This window comes from Homalodisca vitripennis, unplaced genomic scaffold (genome assembly GCF_021130785.1).
Source record: "Homalodisca vitripennis isolate AUS2020 unplaced genomic scaffold, UT_GWSS_2.1 ScUCBcl_201;HRSCAF=1607, whole genome shotgun sequence".
Classification (NCBI taxonomy): Eukaryota; Metazoa; Arthropoda; class Insecta; order Hemiptera; family Cicadellidae; genus Homalodisca; species Homalodisca vitripennis.
Window position 1 is genome coordinate 186,527 of NW_025776342.1, and position 16,923 is coordinate 203,449.

General features: G+C 35.1%; 1 protein-coding gene across 1 annotated transcript; it reads left to right on the top strand.

Moving 5' to 3' along the window:
• Nucleotides 1–13,814: 13,814 nt before the first annotated feature.
• LOC124370481 lies at nucleotides 13,815–16,212 on the top strand. Its single transcript, XM_046828762.1, has 3 exons — nucleotides 13,815–14,091; nucleotides 14,520–14,633; nucleotides 14,687–16,212. Exons 1-3 carry the CDS (start codon nucleotides 13,815–13,817, stop codon nucleotides 16,210–16,212), a joined length of 1,917 nt encoding a protein of 638 aa, XP_046684718.1.
• The last annotated feature ends 711 nt before the right edge of the window (nucleotides 16,213–16,923 follow it).

A 16,923-nucleotide genomic window follows, 5' to 3' on the forward strand; every position in this document is an offset into this window, starting at 1 on the left:
TTTTATAACTCAAAACGGCTTTTTAGTAACCACTTAATAAGTTAGAACTAGTTTATTTTGATGATTTTTCAGTGAAAGATGAGCATTAGTCCCCCACTAGTTAAACACCACTATAATTTATACAGCCCAGGACTGTTTACATAACAACCGTTCATAGAACTTTTATCCATTAAATATATATTAATTCCAAAAAATGTGTTTGCATTATTATGTTACAAACTGATTTAAAGAGTAAATTAATACAGTAAGTGCAGCTTGAGTAATTATAAAGAAACTGTGATCCCTACACATTTGTAAATTGACAATTATTTGTAAACAGATTTTAAGTAGTTATGATGCATACACCACGTGTCACGTAACATGCTTCTCTAAATGTAGAGCTAGGTATATCTATTCCGGAACACACAATTTAAGTCTGTAAAGAGATAATGCTTTAATTATACCATAGATGAAGCCACACCCCTGTTAGAATATTTTATTCTCTATTCTCTACCAAGTTCTATGTTAGAAGTTTGTCTTCTTATGATTGAAGGATTGTGAAGAAAACAGGATTAGGTTAGTTATTTACCTGAAGAAGAGACCAGATTGCAAATTTCGAAACATAGTGGTTGGTACTGGTTTCATGTATAGGTGATTGATGGAAAATATCCAGAAAGATCCTTTTTGCTATACTAAGTATTATAATTGAGTATAAATTAATTAATTGCTGCTTATAAAATCAGTTTTTAATTAGTCAGCACCTTTACATTCAAAATGTGGAAAAAGTTTTAGTTAACGCAGATTAACTAAGCTTCACTTCAATTCAATCAACGTTTGAATTTATAATAGTTGTACAAGTGTTTGTTCTTTTTTTTTAATTTTCTTCTAAAAAAAGTAGAATTTTTTTGTAGAATTCTCGATGGTTTTTATCGTCTTGCCAGTAGAACGTGCAATCACTTCTGCAGACTCAACAGACCACTGCCACTATACAGATTTATCGTGTAGTACAATATTAATAGATACTAGACATTGAGTGTGAATTTTGTATTAAAGAAATATTTGTAAAATTTCTTAATGGGACCATGTTACGCAATAAGAGACAAAGCGCCAGTTTTCTTTATTGAGCTTTTAATGCCATCTAGTAGAAAACGTTGCAAACTTTCTAAGAAAAAATCTGTTGGTGTCATATGTTTATTAGTTTATTAAATATCTTTATAAAACCCAAGCGCCACAATGTCTATGGTGTAATTTTGTTTTGAAACAACAGACCAAAAGGAATTGGTTTTGCAATAAGACACCAACTGAGAACTGTGCCTTGGTCTAGTAACACATTAGATGCTCCATCTGTATTTAGATTTTGCAATACTAGACCAACAGCTACACTTCAGCAATTGGTCTGTTAATGCAAATTAAATAACGCTCTAAAAATAATTATAAAAAAGACCAATGTTATGAAAAGATAAATAGAGAAGATCGATATAAGGAGTTTTAAAGTTTTGGAGTCTAGAAACCGATAGCTCCAAATGTCTTTTCAGTTGTAATAGTTTCCAAACAGCCTGTTATGAGACAAAGAGTGAAAAATTCTACAGTTCATGGATTTACACGCAAATATTCTTTAACAGGTGAGACAGTTTGTAAACAACTTTTCCTCTAAACTCTAAGAATTTCAAGCTGTCGTGTGGACAAGTACTTTAAAAAATTAAGTACTGGAACTATTAACAGATAAAAGAGGTAGTTGTGGGGGGAAGAATAAGATATCTCCAGACCAGAAAAATGCTATTGTGGAGCATATAAAAAAGTACCCGAAGTACAAGTCCCACTACCGTCATGAAAAGACCAATGAAAGAGAGTACTTAACAAGTGATACCAGATTGATAGTAATGCATAATACTGTATGTACAAGGAGGAGAACCTCAATCCAGTTTCAATTTCAAAATACAAAGATCTATTCTATAGAAAATTTAACCTGCACAGGAATCCGCTGAAGAAAGACACTTGCAACAAGTGTGATTCCCTAACAGCACAAGCAGCTTCAGCATCACCTGAGTTGAAACTCAACCTTGAAAAAAAGCACAAAGAACACCTTCATGATGCCAACAGAGCTCAAAAATTGATGAAAGCTGATTTAGAAAGAGCTTTGTAACAATGATGAACTAGAAGTTTTAACTTTTGACATGGAAAAAACCTTGCCACTACCACGGATACCTACCCACGTAGTATTTTATAAAAGGCAGTTGTGGCTTTACAACTGTGGCATTCATTCAGGTAAATACAAACGTGGCCACTGCTATATTTGGTTAGAAGGAGAAGCAGGAAGAGGTGATCAAGAAGTTGGATCTTGTATTAGAAAACATCTTAAAACACACCTTAGTAGTAAAGTGAAAGACCTAATTTTGTGGCCTCACTCATGTGGCGGGCAAAACCGCAACATGAAAATAGTTTTATTACTAAAAAGCATTTTAGAAGCTCATCCTCATATAGAAAAGATAACAATGAGATATCTTGTTCCTGGCCACACATATTTGCCAAATGATTCAGAGTTTGGTGATATTGAATGTGCTCTTCAAGCTACATAACAGATTATACACCCCTAATGACTACATACATGTAATGATGAAAACAAGATAGAGAAACAAGTTAGTAATCAACCGTATGACTAAAGAAGACTTTGTTAGTGTAACCAAGTTGGAGCAAGGTACAACTTACAGGAAAAAATATTGCAGTGGCAATAGTGTTAGCTGCTTAACCACTAGAAAAATAGTCCATTCGATATCGGACTGTCAAAGATTTTTTGAGAAAATCTTCAAACTTTAAATATAGAAAAAAGTGCCACATGTCGTTCAGTTAAGAGAAGACCACCAAGGGTACATTTAAGCACATTGGATATCACTGAATCCCAGGAAAATCCACCCATTTTTAAGCAAGAGTTGGACCTACTTTGGGCACAAGGCAAGCCTGTCTCTGGACTAAAACTAGCTGACTTGAAATCCATGCTTTATCTTATTCCATCTGATGCCAAATGGTAAAAAAAATTGGTTCAAGACAACACCATTGAAGATGACATTGATGGGTTTGATGGACCTCTGGATTTTGATGTAGAACTTGAATAATTTTAACTAAGTTAAGTATATTGTAAAACCATGAACTTGTAGCACTAACTTAGGTTAATATTTTTAGAAAATAACATTTGTTTTCTAAGATTCTGTATACTGTTAAAAATAAAAATTTCACGTTATTTTCCTTATCAGAATATTAAGTGGTATGTTCACTATTAATGCGCTAGTAACTTTGTCCAATGTAGTTTATGTAAATAAACGTTTCGCTTTTGTCAACTGATTTATTGTACCCTTTTTATATGAAGTGGCTTTTTTATGGCAGTCTCCCTCATTAGTGCTAAGGACAATGTTTCAATTAAAATAACATTAACATCCTTCACCATTATACTAAATTTAACAGTAGTTACAAAAAATAATAGTTTTGGTCTCGTATTGCAAAACTAAAAATGAACTTTACAGGGGGTTTTGTAGTTTGGTCTGTTATTGCATAGCATAAAAAAACTCATGAGGTTTTATTTTACAAGACCATACACTTAATTGTACTTTACCATGTTATTACCAAATATTTTGGTTTTATTATAAGTGTAAAAATGCAGTTTTTTACCTCTTATAGAAGGTATAAAAAGAAATTTAATATGTAATTTTACAGAATTATGGCAACATAAAACATTAAAAGCGCTCTCATGAAAAGTTGAGTTAGTGGCGCTTGGTCTCTTATTATAGAACATGGTCCAATACCATATACAATTTGTATTCGTATATGGTCCATTAATATAATATTATATTATATGAATCTTGGATACCTTAGTATTTTTTAAATCTTTTCGGATAAAATATTACTTACTTCATATGCAATAAACACCACACACTCTTGTTGAAGGGATTAGTCTTGGGGAGTGTCATGAAAACATTAACTGCAAGCCTAGTGATTGTGTTTTAGTTATTACACCTAATTAAATTTGTAAACAACATAATAATAATATACCATCCATGAAAAACTGTATAACCTCAAAACATAGTGACTCATTGACAACAAAACACCTGGCCAACTATAAAAGTACTAAAATAATCTGCTACATTTTAAATGAATACTTATAACACATTTCGGTACTTTGGGATTATACCGACCACACCAGTACGAAGAACACAAAAATATAAACTTATAGAAACATGATAGAACGAAAAACAACTCTTTAATTACAAAATTACAAACTTACAAGCATTTCCAGGTATTGTGATCGGTATTAATTGTTGTCGCTGTTATCTTATCTTTCTCGAGAATCCCGATTACGGCAGGCCGCGCGGTATCACATGATTTGCACGGTACATAATTGGCTTTCCATTACAATTCAATTTATATTTCTGATCAGACCCTCTAGAATTTTATATTTTACTGATAGGGATTTTATCCCGAGGGATGTTTTTCTTTCGTTGACATCACCGCGGGCTTCGGCAGCACCTTCGGAGGCACTCGCATTTTGGGTGGCGGAGTGTGATCAAGAATAAAAACAAGTTTTTAGTGTTTTTTCAATAAAGAGTTTAGTTTTAGTTTGGTAATGTTTGTTTTTATTGAATTTTTGTGTTTGGAGAAATGTAGAGGTAAAACACGGAAGTACAACAAAGCGACGCACCAGCTGAACGTGCGGTAAGACTCTGCAATCACGTTATCTACTAGACCGCTCGACTTTGACCTCTATCTGAGGATGGGGAGGGGTTTGCGATAAAAAAATTCCTGTTTTATATTGACGAAATATTGTTCTACGCTAATCTAGTAATCAGTAGAAGCAAAATGTCAAATAACGATTCATGTCTGGGTGTGGTCGGTATAATCCCAAAGTACCCACATTTCCTATAATAAGTTCTTCTTTAAGTCTAGTCGGTGACGTCAACAGTTTCTTCGTTCAAAATATAGCTCATACCGTGGGATATAAAAATATTTGGTAGAAGAACTACTGTTTGATTTTTATTCCGCTTTAAATAGGCAATATCCTTTACCCTGTTTAAGTGGGCACTCTTTCCGCGCAATACTATTTAAGCAACTACAAACTTCACGAGTCTGGTTCAGGCCACTTAGTATTATAGAAAATACATTACGTTGCATTTTAATTGCATATATATTATATTATCTAAAGAAATTAAAGGTATCGACAAGGCAAAAAGTGTGAAAAAACTGTGAACAGAATTGAACGGATATCGTAATTTAATTTCACCATGACGTCACTGTCCTCACTGAGTTTCGGTTATCTAGAATGTTTGGCCTAATTTAGTGAAACTAATATTTTAGAACTGCGAAGGTCTGTATGCATTGACTATTAATTTTAAGATTTCCTATTATAATCCCAGTGTTTATTTTGCTCAGCAACCTTTTCCCTTAGTACTTACTAATAATCATGACTTTATTACAACTAGATACCTTACTTAAACTGTTATTATATAGCAGTATTCAGCATTGGTATTCTACTGTAATTACCTAATATTGTTGTTAGTGGAAATTAAAAGGGACTTAAAAGGTGAACAGGAACTTCCAGGGGTTGCTATTGACAATTACGTTTCTTTGGAAAGATTATTTTACCTGGTTGTTCCGCTTGAAGTACCCAGTGACATGACTGCAGACACTTTGACAGCAGCCTGCAGGTATAGTAATGGTAACTCTGTGTTCTGTATACCTCCGCACAATATTTGACTTGCTTGTCAGGCGTCGATTGTGGGATACTCATCCAGGAAGGAGTTTAAGTTTAAATTAAATGTTTAAAAGCATTTAGTGAAAATGTTTCTCTTTTTAGTCTACAGTTATTTGCGGTAATCTCCCGATTTGTATCGATGTTCTATATTTTGGTTAAAGAATATATTGAATTGAATTTAAATATATAAGTAGTAATAAAAAATAGTTATAAAATAACATTTTCGCGCTGTGTGTGTTTACATTTCTAAGAATAAACGTAAAATTTACGGCGTTTAATTAGGTCAGATTGTTTTTTGAACATATAAAATATACATAGTAATAACTCTATGCCGGCTATACTATTACGAAACGGTTGTATTTAAGAAATAAATGTTGAAGGGCGATATGTCAGTTCGGAAGCCGATGTTCATGAAAAGAATTAATCATGAATTACGACATATTGTGTTTTAATTTGGCAGGAGAACTATTATTTGACCAGTCTGACCTTGTCGGGACTTCTATATAAAAACTATATTACTCTTTGATACTAATTTTAAACTAATGTGTATATACTAGTAGTAGTACAAGCATTTACTCATATCACAGTAACAAATAATTACAATATATGTAAAGGTTAAGCCAAGCAACAAGGTTTCTCAGGCATGTTGGATTAAAAAGAAAATCTTATTCTTTTACTGATTAGTATGCTACACTCATAACACATTATGTTTGGTTAAAATTAAAAAGAAAATATCCCGGATAATTTGACTGTGTGAAATGTGTGATATGTCTATGCGATCTATTAAAAAGCTACTTTAAAAATTTCAAATAACCAACCTTGTCATGGATTGGGACTTCCTGTGCTTAAAAGTTGCTATGCATTCACAACTGTTACTACAACCAACAGCAATGACTGCAATGACATTTTTATGCGCACTCACGTTAGGGCATTACATGGTACCTGGGCCAGTCCTTGGGCAGGTAGTCACCCGTCTACCATGAAATACTCCCCTCCCTTATTAGGTTAGAGAATTAAGATATCTCAGTTTACGGTACGTGTGCTGCTATCTACCGCAGACAATTTGCATCTAATTGACTAGAGTGCAATGTAAATCCGTAAATTCACAATGACACGTATTGAACTTTACAGTATAAATACTTTATAACAGCTTTTTGAGTTTTCGGATAGTATATTATTAAAATTACTATAGTTGTTCAAGTAGATTTAGAAAAGAATGCAGTATGTTTAAAAGACGAACCGGTTGACGTAAAAGAGAAACTTATTCTATTCTCGGTTGCCATTTAAATCAAATAAATAACTAGCTTACTCCTATCTATGTTAACCGATTTATCTTGTAGTTGGTGTATATTTGTACCCAATCTTTCAAGTACACATTTTGGTGACTTGAGAGAGATTTTTAGAACTAACAAGAACTAAAGAAGAACTAACGGGATTTGGCTTACCCATTAAATTAAACGTGGAAAATGGTAAATAATACTGACAATAATTTTTTCATGAGAACTAACGGGAAGTATCGAGTAACTAACGATTTATACTTAGAAAATCCAATTATAAGGATTTAATCTGTGTAGGCTACTTTTAATGGTGTAAAGTTATCGTACCCATTGAATTAAGGCTGTAAAAATGATAATATAGAGGAACCAAGGACATTTTTGTGACAACTAACAGGAACTAAAGAAGAACTAACGATTTATAATAAGAAAATCAAATTATAAGGATTTAATCTGGATAGGCTACTTTTCATGTTGTGAAGTTAGCGTACCCATTAAATTAAGGCTCTAAAATATTTATATTGCTGAAGTAACGAATTTTGCGTGAGAACTAACATGAACTAAAGGAACCAACGATGTATACTAAGAAAATCAAATTATAAGCATTTAATCTGGGTAAGATACTTTTCAAGTTGTGAAGTTGGCTTAACCAAATAGAATTAAGGCTGTAAAGTTGTTAATATCAAAGAACTAATCTTTTTTTAAGAACTAACAAAAACTAACGAAGAACTAACAATAAATATTCTGAGTACTTGCTTATGTTTATTTAGTGTGGGTAGGCTAGTTATTTTCAAACTGTGCAGTTGTCTTACCCATTAAATTAAGCGTTGAAAATGGTGAATACTACCGATATAATAATTTTTTCATGAGAATTAACGGGACCCAATGAGGAACTAACGATGTGTACTTAGAAAATCCAACTATAACGATTTAATCTGGGTAGGCTACTTTTCATGGTGTGAAGTTAGCCATTAAATTAAGGCTGTAAAGTTGTTAATATTGAGGACCAACGAAATGTTTGTGGGAACTAACAGGAACATTTTGTGAACAAATGTGGGTTAGCTTTTTTGGGTATTTCAATTTTACACACCTCCACCTACAGGCACGTGGTACAAGGTTTCTGTTGTTATATAAAAGGAACATTTCTCCGGTCGAAGAAGGAATCCTGGTTCATACACGTGATGCATAATATTTACATGAAGATGGTCGAGGTAGCTCTTTTAAAATCTCGCAAAGCTTCCAATGTTACATATGAGTTCCGTAAAAGTATTATATTGCAAAATTGGACCCTCAGAGTTTGATATCACCAACAATGGGTCACACGGCAAAATTCGGGCATGACATACTCAAAGTCTGGAGGATAGAATATCAGTTGTCGTTTCCGCACAGGTCTTAGGAAAATCCAATAGAAAGATCTTTGAAAACTATGATTGTGCAAAATGTTATGGAAGACATCAATATAGAGATTTTTACAAATTGCAATACGCTATTAACACCCCCGTTCACGACAAGACTGGCTAAAACCCGGTGCAGTTGAACTTCGAACGAGGGTAATTTAAGAACACCTAATGCAAAACATTTCCGAACGTACTACAATCGCGTGATAGACCATACATGCTAATATTTGAATTCAAAACTACATGAGGTTTAAAAATAGTACCATGCTTGAATTTTGAGAATTTTAATCGTTTGAGACGAGAAAATATAAATAAAAAGTGTTAGACAATAGAGAAATAATGAATAATTAAACTAAATTATTTAATTATTTTCGCTTTAAAGGAAATTAAAAACCAGCATAATATATACATGGTTAGGAAGGTGAGTGGGGGGAAATAGGTTAAGTAGAAGAGTGGTGCCACTCACCAAAGTCATCGTCACAGGTCACGCTCCCCGCACCGCACGGCTGAAACGTCGCATCCTCTGGAGGGATACAATCGGTTATAGGTAGACGAGCTGGAGGAATCACAAATAGTATAGAAAGGGTTTACAACAATAGTCACTGGCATCGGGGTGGGACAGTGGTTATAAGGGAATCCACATTTCTCCAGAGCACTAGACTAACTCCACAAAACAATAAGAGGGACTGATGATTTTCGATAATAATACTCGAAATTTTTATTTTTACATTATGCAATTACATCACAATAAAAAAGAATTTTTACGAAACAATCACCTGGAAAAGAGATGAGAAAAACATGCACCCCACGCAGACTCATATTTCTGGATAGAATGCCTAGAGCGAGACCAACTACACACGCAGTTATATTTTTGAAAACTACATGATCGGACCGCATCAGGGACACCTAACCGACCATTTAGGCCATGTCAAATGATCAAAGGTGATGTACCAGAGTGGTACATAAAATTTTATCTTCTAGTGGGTAAATGGGTACTTGATATTCTACGTCAAATGTCTGGTCATTTGAAGTTTGGTGAATTGGCCTTTAAATAAACGTACTTGTAATGCCGAAACGAAAGATTAAAATCGTCCAAGAATGTAACAAAAGTTTCTGCAAAACTTGTGAGAGAATTGTATTTGAGAAATTGACTGATAACTCTCCGGCAGCGTCAGATTTTTGCCACACTGGGTATGAGAATCCCTCGGTATCTTCCAAGGAGCAGAGAAGTATTAGAGCTGTAAACAGCATATAAATAGTACAGTGATATAAGAGATGGCCTTGACTAAGAATCGCCGAATAGCCAGTAATCCGATGTTGTCCAGTTATATGTTATATTTGGTCGAAGCTTGGAGTGGACTCTGGAGAGTACTCCTCCTTCATGGCGGGGAGTTCACAATCTCGCTTTCCACAGTCTGGGTGTCTTATACCAGGAATATCTCTTGAGTAGTGTCAATGATGAATGAAGTGTGGATGACAACACTGATCCTGCATATTTCATACAGCGCATATTTCAATCTTTTCAGCTGCAGCAAAAAGAGTTAATGGATCATCAGAGCGAGCCGTTTTCCTTTTGGAGGGAGTCTATAATGTTTTTCCACTTCCCCTCGCTGTTCTCTTATAGCAGTTGCGTAGCCACTTTGGACTGACGGTTAAAGGGTTGCTTTGTATATAGGACGTTGCGATCTTTGCCACATTTTTTTCAGTCGTCGTCTCTTTCGGACCATACCATGGAGATGTTGAGATTCGAAAATAGCAGCTCCTCCATCACTTGTACATCCAGTCTTGTTGGGACAGACAGTCTATACGATATACCTTCTAGTTGTGACGGATTAGGTGGGTCTCCTGCAATATCAAAATACGTTGAAGGCAATTCGAAATTTTATGAACTAACCACAATGGATAGTATTACATCCGGAATTGTATAAATAAAATTCAAGAGTATTCCCCTTATTTTCATTAACATTGTTGTTACTTTGCCAATGCCTAGCAACGTCTAAAGGCTAGTTTTTAAAACAACACCAAAGAGTGTAGTCAGTTCTTCGCGGTAAAATACAGTGTGAAACATCAGATGGATCAGCAGAGTAAGGTAATGCGTAAAGCTTAATACACTTTCATTTATTACAACCTAACTTGTGAAATTGCTTGAATAATTTATACCAATTCTCTTTTATTATGGATTGTTCAAGTTTGTCGAAAGTGTAATTCACTGATTTTGTGTCACTGACTAAACTAAACTTTAGTATACAATTGAAGGGCATTTATTTCCAAATTCATATAGTTCTTATGACACTTTTGCACCTCCAAGCAATGAATCATCCGACCATTATATCTCTAGTTACTGAATATACATCACATTTGCATCCACCTAAATACTTAAAAATCTCAGATTTGAATGGATTTTTGAAAGAAGTTTTGAAATTTTTTTTTTCAGGACTTTATATCTTAAACTAAACTTTTTCAGTCAGTTCTTTATTATTCAAAAAATTTTCAACTTTACTGTTGAAAAATTCCAAGGCTAAACTAAATTATTTAGTGGATCTGCGGAAGCATTCATGTCATGTTGCAAGGTAATAGAGCCTTATTTTAATTTTCAAATTGTATTCTACAAAGTGTTTCTTGAGCAAAAGGTACGCAATGCCATAAAGTTGCCTCAATAATGAAACCGTAAATTTTATTCTTGTTCAGTCCAATAAGTGAAGCATGACACTTTTAGGTAGCAAACTGTATGCAAAAAGTAGCACGGTTTCTAATTTTAAGGTTATGCTATGAAATAATGACATCAAATAAATAATGAATAAGCATGTCTGACTAGTTTAAATTTAATATTTTTAATTAAACAATGTAGTCTTAAATGCTTATATAGTCAATTTAAGTAGGCTTTCTGTTTAAACTTGTCTATTCAACACAAAGTGCTCAATATGTTTGCCTTTGTTCAGCCACTAAATGATGGTTATAACCTTAAAATTATTAATGGATAGATAAATCAATTACGATCACAGTATGATATAAGTACTTAACTCTATACTTGTAATGTACAATACTTAAATATGCACAACATAGAATGGATGATTTTATTACCTGCGGGCGGATTTAAGGTTGCGAGTGGAATACTAAATAGTCTTCCCTTATTACAATCATTAGTGACAATTATTTTAATTCATATCAGCTGTTGTAAATTATTGAAAGATAGAGAATAATAAATGATTATGTTTAAATCTTCGTACATTTTTCTTGTCATATTTTTACGCACCAACTTAAAGAATAGATATTTCACTAATTTATTTGGATAATTAGTTTAACAATAAAATTATAATATATCAATACAGCTCAACTAGTCAAGGTTATTTTTATTTCAAAAAAGTGTTTTCCTTGTAGTACTTAGCCTTGAGGTTTCCTATTTAAGAACTTTTATAATTGATGTATGTACAAGACAATTACTTTTGCTTGTTTTGCTCAATAATTACAACATATTGATACTCCTCACGTAATCTGTTTTGTAATACACGTTATGTAAAATATGCATTAAAGAAGGAAATGTAAATGTTTATTGATTCCCATAATAACTGTGATATCATTTCCAATAAAAGTTCTAGCCACATGTCATCATATGTTCTGTTTACTGTATAAGGATATCAGTCGCATTGCCTCCTTATTTTGAGCTACCGGGATCATGGTAGGTCTAAAGGTACGGATACAAACATACGATCCTATCCTGTCCTTTCCTCTCATATGGTAGGTGACTTTTTCCACCGATGGTGGCTGACAGTGATGGTGTGTGTGATGTGTACATATTAAATTCCAAAACACAGACCAAATAGCGAGGTGCAACTATTTCTGTAAGTTAAATTTTCATTCCGTGTGCAATAAATTAATTGAAGACCACTTCCGAGCCTTGAAAATGCTTGAAGTTATAAGTGTTGCTGAAGCGAATGTGATCTTTTCCCAAGTTGAGAAGTCTGAAGACTTTAGTTTATATTCTACGATTGGAAAACTCACACAATTAATAAAAGGAATTATAAATGACAACTCTTTATTATATTATCGTGTAAATGACATTTAAATGTAAGGTTAGTAATTACTAAAGTAAAAGAACTGTAATAATATAAAACAGTATTATCAAAAATCAAATAAGATGCATTCCCGCCTTTTTCTAACGTCAGTGTGTAGTCACAATTAAACAGACGACACACAACATTATCCATGTCTAAAACAAAGGCCTCTAGACCCAAATACTTTCATCTAAATATAAGTAAGGGCAACACTGATTGCGTCATTACTAGTGACTAAATCACCTAAAATTTAGTTTTTCGACACTAAATTGTGAGATGACATCTGTCCCCCAGAACACTGTTTTGAGCTCATTCTTATTTCTGGTTACAATAAACGATTCATTTTATTGTGTTGATGCTATTAGTACTAATTAATACTATTAGTACTATTAATAATATTAATACTACTAGTACTTTTTGCTGACGTTAATACGTTTTTCTCGACTAAAAGGGATCCTATTGAAGCGGAGGCCTCTTAGCACTTTATTTTTAAAAGGCTCTGACTGGTTCGCTATAGGCAAACCGTTTAAAAAAAGACCATGGGTGATTTGAGTTTACGCAGGGTGGGGTATGTACCCCTTCAACGCTGTGATGCCGCCCTCTCCTAATATCCCCAACCACGGCTCGGCATTCTCTCTATCGGATCATACGATTGACCCGGCTCAGTCGGTCACGTTCACCGCTGCGATTCGTTCAGTTCAATCGGCTAGTACAAAGTTACTGAGCCTTTCCGCTAGAGCGTGTTTTACCGGTCATAGTTTTGACTGAACAAAATGAACGACTGAATGTAATGATCGAGTAAACGAAAGGATACGTTTTTAAAGAGTGTTCGAACAGTGGAAAAATAGAACATTGTACAGTGAATTGATAGATATATAACAATACATGTATTGCTTCAGAAATCTAGTAAATATAAATATATCTATTATAACAATATTATATCAATAAAAAAAGTGCACAACATGGTTGACGTAACTATTGCCTACTCGTGAGCCGGCTTGAGAAAAGCACCCATTCGCTCCACTCAGCTGAGAAAATCTATTCTATTTGAGGGCTTCAAATAACTGTAAGCGGCTGTAATTCTGTGTTTCTGTCTTGTTTCGCCCTTAACCAAAGTACTTTCTAAATAACCACTCAACATATCCCATGTGACGTCACTAACCAATGTGACAGTTCTGTCTTTACTCCTATAACGTATCCACGCCAGTTTTTTCAAGATCCACTGCCACTACAATTACATCTACAAAGTCTTTTTGTATACTATAACAAATGCTGATTAGTCGATGGTGGATTGAGTAGCTGTCGACAAGCATTTGTAACTATATATTCGGTGGAACTAATTATATAACTGGTTTGATTTCACTGCTTTAGCAATATGGCGTCAATATTGGACGACAAGGAATTATGTATCGTCTGTTGCAAGAAAGTTACTAACAAAGGTGTAGAATGCGATAGCACTTGCAAACGTTGGTTCCACCCTGATTGTGTCCAGTTGTCAGCTGCCGAGTACAAGAAAATTGCCGATGGTGTCATCAAGACCTGGACTTGTGACAGAGCAGACTGTACTACCACTAAAATTGATAGAAAATCGCTAGCCCTTGATGAAATACTAAAAAAGATTAGTTCTCTGGCCACTAAAGAAGACGTTAAGGGTATTGCTGATGACATTTCCGCAATACGGTAGGACGGGACCAAGTTATCTGAGACTATCTCAGAACTGGAGCCACGACTATCTAAAGCTGAAGATGAAATTAAGACGATTAAAAGTAGCATTACTGCACTCGAAACTAAAAACTGTTCACTCAGCCTTGAAGAGGTCTACTCTGAGGTAAATGACCGCTCCCTCCGAAAATCCAACATCATTCTCCACGGAGTTCCTGAAAGTAGCAGTACTTTAACAGACCAAAAAAAAGCTCATGATCGGACCTTAATTGATTGCATCTTTGAGTCAGTCAACTTCCAAACTCAAAATATTCATTCTTCCGACTTGGGAAACCATTAAGTGATACACCAAGGCTAATAAAAGTAATTCTGCAAAGTTCTGATATAGCATTAGACTTCTTTAAGAAATTCTCAACAGAAAGTCCTGCTGATCCTCGCATATCCAACGTCACTGTCTCTCGTGACAGAACTCAACAGGAACGCAAACATCTAACTGAACTTCGAAATCAGCTTGAGAAGAGAACTAACGAAGGTGAATCTGGGTTAACTATCAAATTTGTAAAAGGTACTCCTAAAATTGTAAAGAATCCAAAAAACTAGACACGTGCAGTGGTCATTCGCGGTTACAAATCTACTACCAAAACGTCAATGGATTAAGATCAAAGCTTCATGAGCTTCGGTTGTCTCTGGCCACCTCCACACACGATGTCCTAATACTGACCGAAACCAATCTAAATTCCCAAATATCTACCGAACTTGGCTTCACCAACAAATACGATATTTTCAGAAAAGATCGTTCACTTGACACTAGCTCCAAATCCAGCGGAGGTGGTGTGCTGGTTGCAACTACCAAACAGTTAAGGTCAACCACAATTTACAACTCATCCAATTTGGAAGTTATTTTTGTTAATACTTCTCTTAGCCCACGAAACAATGTTCTACTGGTGGCTGTGTATATTCCCCCCTCATCGCCTCTACAAGTCTATTCTGATTTTGCAGCCAATTTTGAAGAAGTCATGCTCTCTGCTACCTTTTCTCAGGTCCATGTGTTTGGTGACTTTAACATCCCTGATGCTGATTGGAATGCCCCATGCTCCGTCAATGTGAACACACCAATGGCCATAATCTCAAATGTCATTACAATGTTTGCACTCATGCAGGTCAACCAAATGCTTAACCATAGAGGAGTTCTATTTGATCTTATTCTTACCTCTTCGCTTGATGTTCACGTTCAACGAGATCAATGTCCCCTCCTCATTGAAGATGCCCACCATCCATCTCTCAATTGCCTTGTCCCAATACCAGCACCTGCTGTGCTGACTTACAATCTTACTCCAAATCCTGCCAAGTGTAATCTACGCACACTTCATGACGATCTTTGCACGTTCGACTTTGCCTCCCTGGATGCTATCCATGACATCAATGAGTCCTTCTGGGTGTTAATGGGTACAATCAGTAAGTCTGTTCTCAAGCACTCGCCCTTGAAGAAATGGGGATTTTCCAACTTTCCAGCCTGGTTTTCCCGTAATCTAAAGAACTTAATATTTCTGAAGAAAGCTCTCCACAAGGAATATAAGTCCACGCGATGGGAAATAACATACCAGCGTTTTGCCGTAATAAGAGCTCAATGCAAGGCCCTAGCCAAGGACTGTTTCACGGCGTATGCAGATCACATCCAAGAAGTTCTCCCGCACAATCCAAAAGTTTTTTGGTCATATGTAAAGAATCTCAATCGCAGTGGCTCTACTCCCACAACCCTTAGATTGGACGGAATAACGTCAACTTCAGACCAAACTGCAGCTGATCTCTTTGCTGACTTCTTCTCTGCAGCTTTCAACCATGATGATGACGTTGCTGATGGTCCCCCGTCCACCCCTCCATCCTTTGCCTTATTATCATCAATAGTACTCAATGTTCCTGAAGTACGGCAAGCTCTACTTAGTCTGGACGATTCAAAGGGATGTGGACCTGACTTCATACCTTCATCGGCCATTAAGCACATTTGTAATCTCCTTGCTTATCCACTCACCAAGCTCTTTAATAGATCATTATTCACTGGAGTATTCCAATACATTTGGAAGATCAATCCCCAGGAATACAACGTTACGTAAGTGTGACACACTCTACGGCTCAGAGCTAGTTAAAGTAGCCGCTCTCGCTCTGTATAAACCATCAATTAAGGTGTTAAAGTTTAAAGTGTTTGAGGTGTTAATGTTAACATTGCAATAGTACTGAGGGAAATTGTTAGGTCATATACTCTAATATATACTCATTCACTCAGCCTTTCATACATGGACGGCGCTTCATTCATCATCTACGGAATGAGTTACATTTGGATGATCAATCCCCAGGAATACAACGTTACGTAAGTGTGACACACTCTACGGCTCAGAGCTAGTTAAAGTAGCCGCTCTCGCTCTGTATAAACCATCAATTAAGGTGTTAAAGTTTAAAGTGTTTGAGGTGTTAATGTTAACATTGCAATAGCACTGAGGGAAATTGGTAGGTCATATATCCTCTAATATATACTCATTCACTCAGCCTTTCATACATGGACGGCGCTTCATTCATCATCTACGGAATGAGTTACATTTGGAAGATCAATCCCCAGGAATACAACGTTACGTAAGTGTGGAAGAATCCATTACATCTAAAAAACAGGTAAACAGCTCAGATACTTCCTATAATTACTTTATATGGGAAAATAAAGCAAGAAACGGCATTCTTTACAGTGTACATGTAAAACAAATTATTGTTCTGAATTTAGACTTTTATCTATTTATTTTCAATTGTAATTTTAATATGGAAAATAGGCATTTGAG

Coding starts and splice junctions, on each gene's coding strand:
- LOC124370481 (XM_046828762.1), top strand. CDS start 13,815: ATGGCGTCAATATTGGACGACAAGGAATTATGTATCGTCTGTTGCAAG. Junction 14,092..14,519: donor CACTAAAGAAGACGTTAAGG/GTATTGCTGATG, acceptor AATTCTCAACAG/AAAGTCCTGCTGATCCTCGC. Junction 14,634..14,686: donor TGAGAAGAGAACTAACGAAG/GTGAATCTGGGT, acceptor AAAATTGTAAAG/AATCCAAAAAACTAGACACG.